Genomic DNA, 11,729 nt, shown 5'->3' with positions numbered 1-11,729 from the left:
TTTCCTGCTGTTGTTGCCACAGTCAGATGCAGTACCATATTAAACAAAACATACAGATCATATAAATTAATTCACAAACATTCATAAGATGTATCTACCATTACTATTTATGAATATTTATCATCAGAATTGTGACTTTTATTTGTGTCACAGGTTAGTGACCAGACACTATGTTTGGATTAATTAATAAATTTATTGTACACTTATGACTTGTAACTACAAATAATTATAACACTTTAATTAATCTATGTATGTATGTATGCATCCATTGCCTTAGAAAGTATTTACTGAGCTATTGCCTGGCAGTGGATGTTTCCTCTGGCTCCACTATTCTGGCCTTCATGTGTCATGTAACAATATTATTAATTAAAAATTTGATGGCATTTCCCTCTTTTAGAGGCAAGCACTGAAAGGGTATGAACTTGCCTTTTTTTTTAATGTGAATAATGTACCTGCTTGAAGGTTATTGTTTTCTGGAATGTAACACTGTATGGTTTGGTAGCTGTATATCAGCATTTTGAAGACACCTGCTACATCCATCTTCAGGGTACAAGCATTCTCTACCCTGAAAATTGAAGCTGTAAGTGTCCACAAACTGTTGGCAGCAATCTGCCAAACTTCAGGCCATTATATCCCACATAATCACTCTGTGAGAATCTTATATCTGAGAAATGTTTATTTTTATTCAAATTGTTTTAAATGTATTTTGAATCTAAGATACTTACTTGGATGTATATCTTGAAATGTTTCTATTATGGAGTTTCTTTTAGTTAGAACATTGTTACTAGTAGACACAAGTAAACATGACTTTTGGATGGGTTATGGGAGCTGTGTAATCCAGGCCTCAGAGACCCAATGTCCATGCTTTATCTTAATTACAAGATCATTCCTGTTACACTTCAAGGCAGCTGCTGATACTTTTCATAATCCCTCCAGGCTCTGCAGCAACAAGTTGCCTACTTAGAGTGTTGTTTCAAATGTATTCTATTTACCTAACATCCACTTTCTCTCCCATTTATTGTTTCCTATATCACATGTTCTTGCCAAGATGTTGACTTCATCATAGTTAAATGTTATGTTCATTTCTATGGTGCAACGAATATCTCAGTAACATTTTCATATTCATGTGACACGTTTGTTTTTATTCTTTTTATTGATTATTTACCATTAAGTGAAATATGTTGTACACTTCTTGCTTTCTCTTCAAATGTGCATTTTTTTAACCTTACTGCTTACAGTCTGATAATTTCATTTTCATGCTCCTATTTGACGTTTTGCCTCCTCAAGTTGTGATTGAACTTGTATTGTGTGAAAGGAAATTTGACTGCCTGTGTGTAGTCTGTTAGAGCATATTATAGAGGTTTTTCTGACTTGCATAATTTCACCTTACCTGAGTTCATGTTAACCTATTTTTTTTTGCAAGTAAAGACTGAAAGATAAATTATTTGTGTAAAATGGCTACAAAATCTGGGACTCATGAATAGCTAAAACATTAAAATGTTTTTCACTGATGAATAAAGCAATGAATCCGTAGAAGTAACAAACTCTTCAGGTTATGAGAAAAGTATATAGAGACTGCTGATTAATACAGTCATTGTCTCTGATAGCAGTATTTGTGAAAGCAAGTGTCAAAAGTGGCTCATTACATGTCACCTCTGTATTTTGCCTTCTCTCTAACATTTGTCATTCAGTTGCTTCAAGATCTCCCCATAAAATACAAACTCTGAGAGAGTAAGGTATAAAATAGGTTCATTATTGTGTGCCAGTTAGTAAGGAAGAAAGATGGTATTTTCCAGTGAGTACTAATGAAGTTTCCAAATATTTTATGAGATGCATTCTCTGTGTGACTGACTTCAGTAAATTCATGTCACAATTAGAATATAATCTGTTGCAGACAAAACTGTTGTGATTCATTGTAAATTGTGTCAAACAGAAGTGCCCATTTTTTGCCCCTGATATGATTTATTTCCTTATTAGTATCATAGTATATAGAATGAATGACATTAAAATTAAGAATTTAAATTTTACTTATGTAACTAAGGAAGGAAGATTGGAATGAGGATTTGGATCACATGCAATACTTGCACATAGCTTTAACAGCCATGGCTACTGTACACACTGACAAGAGTAGAGTAAATTTTCATATCTGTGGATGTTTTTGTGAGGTCTGCAGTAGGAAACAGAGCAATAACTAAAATATGGTAGCCCCATATATTATAAAATCTAAATACTTTACCTTCCTTGTTTTCAAATGTTGAAGCCAAACTGAGAAGAGATTTGCCCCCAAGTGTTTAATAAGATTAACTCAGTCGCACTTCATTCTGAAAAATTCCAGTATTGAACTAGTAGGCAGCTGTTGCTGATGTTCCATATTACCTTTTGCTTTTAAACTGTGTTATATAAAATGATATACCAGTTCTGTGCATTATAATGTTACATAACCTTACTGCTACTAATTTAGGATCATTAAATATATTCAGAATATTCTTAGTCCTGCATAATGTTGTATTTGCCTGCAGAATGCACTTCTCTTCAATGTTTGTATTTGCTGTCTTCTTGACTGCCAGTACATGATGTTCACAGTGAAAATAAACAGTACCCACTCATTTGATTCAAAGTCCATAACCTTTTATGCTCTGCATTTTGAACTAGCATGATTTTATACTGTAATATGTGATTTTGTCTATAATGAAACGTCCATACATCAGGTTTGGGCAAACTTTTGCATGGCAGATGATAACTTTCAAATTGCCTAGAATTCTGTGGTTCACTTATTATTTAATTTAATGTAGGTTTTCCTAGTAGGTAATAAGTTTTGAATATGCAGGTTCCATAGGTTAAGTGCAACATGAAGCTCAAATAGTAATTTATATTTCAAAATTTACGCCAGCTTGTATATAGGCTCTAATATGAAATTTTACTAATGTGAAAATTAAAGAATATTTTCAAAATACAGTCCTGTGCCAATGAAATGCATATTGAATTAAGAAGATAGAGGAGATAATACACTGCATCGAGTCCACTAATTTTGTGAATTTCAGTACCAGCATATAATTGTTAACTCCTAACCTTAAACATGGGTCCAAGTGGTTGTCAGTGAGGCAGAAACAATATTTTGACATGATGATATTTAGCCAAGGGAGTTGATTCACATAAGTAGAACTGAAGAAGGATATTAAGCAGGAAGCTGCTTTTCTGGGATTTGGATGCTTTTTGTTATTCGTAAGATTTCAGAAACTTCTAGAAATTATTAGTAAAAAGTCCTCCCAGTCAACAGGAAAACCACAAATCACATTTTGCCAAGCCCAGCTTAACATTCACAGACCTAAAGGCTTGTGACAATGGTATATTAATATAATTAGTATGTTGAAAATTATCCATCATCCTGTTTTCTTAATTTAAAACACAATATTTTTGAGACTGGATGCTGTGTCTGTCTTCAGGTAAAACTTACTCATTTGGGCCCAATTGATAGAGCAACTCCAATCACTGGACCTAGGTTTTTACCTGAAGACAGAGACAGAATCCAGTCTCTGAAACGTTGTATGTTAAATAAAAAAACAGGACAATGGATAATGTCCAGAAACATAATATTTGTATTCACAGACCTGTCAGATGTATAAGGATCGCTGAGACCTACACAGGCTGTGGATTGTATATCTTGGGGGTTAGGCATTGGTAGGTGCACAGGGATACAAAGGAAAGTGACAGGTTGTGAACTGTAACTGTTGTGCAGTAACTTCATTCTTCACCACATCTTCAGCTCTTGGGCCCATCAGTGACTCTCCTTGAGGTGAAAGTTTCTCCTCATCCCCCATATTTTGGGCTGTACTGAAATTTTATCCAAGGTGACACAAGACTGTAGGCTGTATTTCATATCAAACTTAAATTGGTTTTGTGATAGATTCAGTAATGATAACCAACATGGAGCAGTAGTCACTTATGGTATAGAGGATAACATGTGCTAAGGAAACAATGCAGGCATTATATAAGGAAACTACATACTTCCACCATCTCTGGATTTTATAGCACAGTGATATTTAATAGTTCATCTTGGATATAATGCTTGAAGTGGGAGATGGTTACTTTGTAAACATTTTTATGTGTAATTTTTACAAAGCTGAATTTGTCAGTTTTATAGCATCTTGTACAGGATGTTCAAAAAATAATGGTATTGTTTTGAGAACCAATATTAGAAAAACTATAAATATTTTCAAGAAATAAGGATTTATTTTAAAGTGTACCTCAAATCGTTTTAATATAATTTGAACATTCCCACATGTGCAGCGTTTGTGAACCTGCATATGTCCATTTGATACTCACTTCTAGACATGCATGCTGTAGTGCATATCTTATTATCTGTACAGTGGCTTCACTCTTGCTTCAAAATGAAACAGGTCTTGAATTTTGTCCATATAAACGTAACTCGTTACATAGCCACATAATACTAAACTGGGGAGTAGGGGAACATAACAGTACAATGTGAAGGCTGCTTGTGAAACTGTTTAAGTGGAGGAATGCAAAGGTGCAGTGATGCCTTTTGTGTATTTTGAGACTGAACCTCCCTTTCTTTTTCAGACACATTATGTAAGATCATGTATGAAATGACAGTAACAGACCTTTCCTCATGTGGATTGTACTAATGAATGGCAAGCAGGTTGTCTCTGTCCACAGAAGTCTGGAGCAATGCAAGAACTGTGCCACTGTTTCTTTTATGATTTCATCTGCATCTGTCAACATTTTGCAGGGTCTGCGCAGTTCACGCATGAATCATGATTCTTGGCCATGAGCACATGTGCACGGTTACTGCATTGTACACTTTACATACTCATAAGTTCGGCTGTGGTCAAGCCAGGGCACCGCTCTGGCACCCTTCTGAACACATTGATGTGAAACATAACTTTCTTACATTCCATTTAATTTCCAGTTTCTGTCTCTTTAAATACGTGTTTTGTGAGATGTTTATCGTTCATTTCTGCATTTGAAAGTATACAATTATTCTTTTAAAAAATGAGAACACTTCAGATATTGAATTCAAGGCTATGATGACAGTAACTGAAAAGAGTACAGTCTGCTGGGTTGTAATGCTGTGTAATTCAGATTTTGATATTTTGGATGAATATATTGCCTCCATCTTCAGGGTTGAAAAATAAGCCAAACAAGAAAGTAGCAGAAGGGAGCAGCAAGATGAGCCTGCTTCTGCTAAAGACAGAGGTGTTAGTGTCATCCAGAATGGCAAGCTTTTGCCAAACTACATGGCATTGCAGACCACAAGACCTTGCTCTTCAGCCTCATGTCATGAGTTTCTTCAGCGTGGGACTGTGTGGCAGACCATCCTGCACATCATGTTTAGGACTGCACCCCTGGTAATACTGTTATCCACAAGTTAAATTCTGGTCACCCACCCTACAGAATCAGGGGATTTAAAAATTCCTGTTCATGAATGACAGAGGTTAAAGAGAGAGAGAGAGATCTGCTAGAAAGGGTGTACGTAGTGTGATGAGCTTGAGTGCTACAAAACAGCATTCCCTTTGGAGTTATTGATACCAGAATCAGTTCATGTTGGGAACTCTGAATCATGTTTTAAAAAAATGTTACTTTCTGGTGTTTATTGCATCAGTTTGTTGCATAACTATGTATTTATAGAAATTAATTATTCCAGTTAACTAAGTCATCCAATTTCATGTCCATGCTTCTGCTCCATATGTTATTTGATGTTTATAAATAACATTTTATCTTCATCTGGTTGTATTTTCCCAACATCAGATATATCCTCAGTGGTATTGAAATGGTGTTGGGTCAAACAAGTGTATGTGCCAATCTTCAATCAAGTGAAAAGAATATAACATACTTTTAGATTAGTTATTGTTGGAGACATATTGTATTATTGTAATTATACACCATTACTTTGTCATTCGCCTTATTTGAAATGATATTGAGGAATATTATAATTGTAGTTTGGTTAAGAATGATATGAAACTCTTACTGTAATCAGAGTTCCATAAATCTTAGGCTATTGATGAACTTGAACGGTGTGTTTGAATACTTAATTTGATAATGTAACATATAATGAGAAACTGTCACTGCTGAAGCTCTTAATACCACATATTGTATAGTTATAGTAGTACTTTACTATTATAACAGAACAAAGGAAGTAACATTGTGATAGTGCTAGAATCTTTGTGTCATCAATTCCATCATATCAGCATGTTCTGGCAGATATCCCAGCAATATTGTTTCCTGCCACATTCTGCAGAATTTAATTTGGTGACATTTGTTGTTAATTGTGAGTAGTAAACCTCATCCTTAATTAATGCTTGCAAGAAATGGTCCATTCGTATGAGGTCTGGGGAATGGAAAGACAGTGATGCCTTTTAAGTTTTAAACATATATGTCATAAGAGATGGTGGATTTTGAGTAGGGTGTATAATATTCAGGATTCTAAATTTGTGAAACTACTTTTGACTTACTGTGTATAACTGATATAAATTGTCATTTGTTATTAGAAATTACTTTGTTTCTCAGACCACAAATTTGCCTCTTCTTCTATGGTATCCAGGCTTCTATGATTGCACTTTTGAGAGAACCATTTTGGAATGTGGTCTGATGTGATATGTGCTGTCAGTGGGTTTAATACAACTTCTTTATTAAAACCGTCACAACACAACTATATCAAGGTTAGTGCCTAGTTTTGGCTCTGCTGCATGTTTCAGCTATTACTAGCCATCATCTGGCAAATACATGGCTAACATATATACACCACTGAACTGCAGTACTAGCAAAACTGTATACAGTAATATTAATTATATAAAATACTTGATGTAAAAATACAATAAATTAGATTATATAAGAAAAAAGTTACAGTATAAAACAAGAATAAAATTCTTCGATTGACGCTTTATATCATTGAGTCGCTCATTGGTTTTTGTATTGTATTGGAGTATTCTGTATTTTGTATGTATATAAAAAACTGTTATTGGAGGCTCGTGATGTAGATGTAGTAATATTAATGTTAATAATTTAGTCGGTGCCTCATCTTACAAAGTATTGTCCATTTGTAGGGAATGTAAACATTAATATCCAGAACTAGGCACTGACCTCGATATAGTTGTGTTGTGACGGTTTTAATAAAGAAGTTGTATATTATAACATAACAGGATGCATGAAATAAAAGTGGGTTTAATGTCTACTTAGTTCTGGTTTGCAGCTGTTTTGTACTTAAATCTGTTTACAGGTAGCATCCTGTCACAAGTCAGATCATCCAGTTTTGTTGCCAGTGTCACTTAAGTTAATTTTGTTTCATTTTAGCAGTTGGGCTTCTTTGAGCTACACGCAAACACACACTCCACATATGTACGTACATACATACATCATGTTTTGGTTTGAGTAAAAAAATAAAATTGTCTTTTGACCAAAGACTGGAATGCATTTGGGTTCCCAAATTCCATGCACTCACCTTATGCTGGATGTTAACATCTTCAGTTGAATGGTATCGGTGATATTTGTTCCCAGATTTTGCTCCATATTGAGATATAAAACTTTTTCCAATAAAAAAATTACATTGCTGTAAGATCATCGTGACAAAAATGCATCAGTATTCAGATACAGCTGGAAGCCAAAATTAATGTATAAGGCAAGCCAAACTTATTCAGAAACTTTACTTCACTGCCTCTAGTACACAGTGAATAACTGATCCTATACATCTGTGATGTATTACATCATTTATTTTAATATCAGGTTTCATGCTCTTTATTTCACACTCGCAGAAGTATCCATTCTTCACCCAGAATATGGTGCTTTCCTTGTCAATAACACAGTAAATAGTAGCTAAAACTTTTAAGAAGGAATAACAACACAGAGAAAAGTAAATTGTAGTTTCCTGATATAAATGAAAGAAAAGATTGGGAATGGGGGTTCACGGTTCAGAACACATCCAAAACCTTTTTACCATAACACCTGCACACTGTGGCAACTATACATATTGGCAAAGTACAGAGTAAATGTAATATCATCTTGGGTATTCAGGGAACAGAAGAGTTACATTATTTTTTAAATGGAGCCCGTAAAGTACCAATTTTCTTGCTCTGCAAATCATTAACACATTGCGGACTGGCAATTTAAGTATTTAAATCACTCTGGGGCCGCCATTATTAAACCTACTATCCTAACTTGTGCACTGTTCACTTTAAAAATTAATATAAAATCTCCTAATTAATTTCATGAACTAAAATGCTCCAATGCTCCTAGAAGTGCTTGAGGGTGTGATATTTCTGGAAACATTCTGCTTTGTGAAGTGGCATTACACAGAACTTGCAAATGTAGACATACTCCTTTTTTTGTGAACTGTTTAAACGCGGCATTGCCTAGAAGGATGCTTCCCCTTGGAATGTTCACTCTTCACAATTTTCACGAGGGTATGTTTCCACATATCACCTGAGAGTCGCCCTGGGGGCGACTACCAGCTGATACATACAGCTCGAAGAGCAGCAAAGCATTTTCGTTTATAGTGCGTTAAGAAAACAGCAAGGTCAAGTTACTGACAAGTAAGCAAACATTCGAGAGTTTTATTATGCCATTGCATGTATAGTGTGTTACAACCTAACGTGTCCTAAAATCATGATATCATGCGACCGGTCCTCAGTGTGTTGTTATCTGTCTGTATGTCCAAGCTTGTGAAATTTTCTTTCAGACATAATTCAAAGTGATCCTGATATCACAAGTTCTTGCACATACATTACCAAAATAAATATAACTCTTCTGTACCTTATAGATTAAATGTGCTTTATTATTTTTTCTTGCCAAGTGAAAGGTACTGCTGACATGTTGGCAGCAGCCTTACTTGATGTTGAATATGTTCCTGTTAATGTTACAGGCTTCCATTATCCTTAGTGAATAGTTTGAATATAAATAAAAGACAGCTACATCTTTGTGTTGTGATTGTATATTTATTGTCAATGTTCCTTACATGTGTACATCTGTGACAGACTTGCTGTTACATTATAATGTTAGTGTTGCAGTTTTGTGTTACCTTATTTCATACACTTGATATTAGCAATACTGTTCTCTAGGCAATACAGTAGAAAAATAAGTGGCAGTTAGGTGATGTTTGCATTAAGCAGCATATGACATAATACCATCATTTATATTAGTTCATACATGAAAGAAAGTAGAAGGAACTCTTTAGTTATTTATTGTCTATCGGATATTTAATTTTGCACGTTCATGATGAGGGTTTTAATCAGTTCCAAAATAAAAATTATAGTGAATTGTGTTTTGTTTTTATGTATAATTGTGATTGTCAGATAATATGAGAAAGGAAACAAATTTAGCTTTCTCACATCAGAAATTCTTTTGATCTCTTGTGACTGATATAGAGGAAGAGTTCTCAACGATGATAAGAGAGATGAATGTTGGTTTAGTATAAGAGCAGTATTATTATGAGAGTGACACTGTATGGGACCTGAAATAAGGGTGTGAAAGGTGATTTTATTATGTTTTAGAATATTTTCCTTGTATGCAATGTAATACAATAAGGTGCTGTTTATAATAAATACATGACATTTCATTTTATGACACTTTTTGTAAAATTTGTTCTTAGCCATTGCTTCATCCACTCTGTAATTATGTAAAGGACAGTACTGCAGGCCATTTACCTTTACTCATCTCCATCTAGTAGCTAATCAAATTCACAGCACCTTATGTAACCCATATTTCATTACCAGTGGTTCTGTCCTGAACCAGATGAATCCTGTCCAGTCCATACCATTCATTTATTCTATTATTCAGTGACCTAATTGGGATTCAAACCTGTGACCTTCCAGCTTCTAGCATAGTGCCTCAATCAACTACTCTACTGCATGCCCCAGTCAAATACAAGTTCACTGACATTTCAGAGGAACAACGTACTGCCTCTTGACTATTCTACACAGGCCAGGTGTAAGATATTCTGGCACTCTACACCAGTAATTTTCAACCACTTGCCCCTTGCATGCTGCCTTATTCCTTACTTCTATGTACAATATATACAAGGCCTCTGTTAGTCCAGGGTCGGTACAGCAGATTATGCCCCCCCTTTCCCCCCCACCCTAGTAATTATTCGCTACCACGGCAGTCTCGTCACTTGAACAGTCGTATGCCTGACCGCTGCCAAGTTTAAGCCCCTTATACTTTCTGTGGCGGGCTTCGCCTTGTCCGATGTTGCGAACATTTTCATTATCATGATTTTGTATGACTTCTGCTTGTTGCCTGCATAATTTTGTTATAAAGTCATATACGTACAGGATTTTGAATGCCATGTGCAAATTGCGGACCGGTGTGCGCCTTGGAAAATTGCCAATCGTGCGGAGAACCTTGTTTTGCAGGCGCTGCAATTTCACTAGATGAGTGTCTGCCGCAAACTCCCAGGCGGGACTAGCATAAGTCATTACGGATCTAATAAGAGCTTTATGGAGAGTCAGTTTAATGTTAGCGCTCAATCGCTCACTTTTGAATAGGGAATATACTCTAATGAATGTTCTCAAGGCCTTGGCTTCGATCATTGTGTAATCTCCATGTCACTCTCTTAACGAAGATTACACCTAGATATTTTGCACTATTTACAAATGGAATATTTCTTCCATTTAGAGTAAGTCAAGACAGGCGGTCGACGACCACGAGAGAAGTAGACCCCCTGAGTCTTATCTTCATTAATTTTTATATTCCAGCACTCACACCAGGTCTCCAGTGAGCTGAGACCGCACTGGAATTTTCTAACAATAAAACCCCCTTGCGATCAGTCACATACAGACAGGTGTCGTCTGAAAAGAGGGCCAGGTGAACACCATGTGTTTGGGGGGCATCATTTATATACGAATTGAAAAGAGTAGGAGAAAGGACCGAACCTTGTGGCACCCCTGCTTGCAGTTCCCTTGGCGTTGACATTTCGCCTTCAACCGAGACCCTGAATGTACGCTGAGTAAGAAAGGACCCAATAAGCTTGGTCAAACAGTTAGAGAATTCCAATTTTGATAACTTATACAGCAAGCCTAAGGCTGTGTCCTCTCCGGCCAACTCTGTGTTTTGTAGTTTCACAAGAGGCGCGGGATANGTAGTTCATGTAAATGTTCTTAGATGGCTGGTCTGCATGTTTCCCTCTCCCCTATGCCAGTTACACCCCCCTGGTACTGAGCGTACTGAGCGGTACTGAGCACTTAGGATCAGTGGCAGGCAGAGGAGCGCAGAGGGCTGTTAGATTAAATCAGGTAACTCGATTTGGAGGATGTGGAGTGTGATGTTTATGTGGTATTGTTCACTAGCGTGAATAGAGGTAAGCTAGGTCGAAATAGATATAGAGTAGTTATGTTAAGCCGTCACCACAACAGATGTATACCCGCTTTTAGTGTTTACAATTAAACCTCAATTTTGCTACATGTTTCGGTCACATAGGACCATCATCAGGCAGTATGGAATATGTCTAGTCATTGAATTACTAATATTTATCCATACGAGTGCAACGTGTCATATTATATGATAACAGAAGTTTTGCCACAAGTTGGTAATAAATATTACAATTAAGTATATATAAAATAATATATATATATATATAAAACTTGTGTCTAGGATATATTAAAAGTGTATACAAGTATGTTGATTATATATTACAAAATATTAAAACTTATTAAGGGTTTAAGAGTATATATGGCAAGCTAATTCTAAGGTTCAAGTAAACTTGAAAGAATTCTGACGATTGT

General features: G+C 35.7%; 1 protein-coding gene across 1 annotated transcript in view; it reads left to right on the top strand.

Moving 5' to 3' along the window:
• Positions 1–11,099: 11,099 nt before the first annotated feature.
• The window catches only part of LOC111872008 (ragulator complex protein LAMTOR4), a 9,190-nt gene continuing 8,560 nt past the window's right edge, over positions 11,100–11,729 (top strand). The window contains exon 1 of the mRNA XM_033754476.1: positions 11,100–11,240. Within this exon, the coding sequence (XP_033610367.1) occupies positions 11,100–11,240 (141 nt within the window). The remainder of the gene's footprint in view (positions 11,241–11,729) is intronic.

Source organism: Cryptotermes secundus, unplaced genomic scaffold (genome assembly GCF_002891405.2).
Source record: "Cryptotermes secundus unplaced genomic scaffold, Csec_1.0 scaffold77, whole genome shotgun sequence".
NCBI classification, from domain to species: Eukaryota; Metazoa; Arthropoda; class Insecta; order Blattodea; family Kalotermitidae; genus Cryptotermes; species Cryptotermes secundus.
This window is presented reverse-complemented; position numbering and strand designations above follow the sequence as displayed.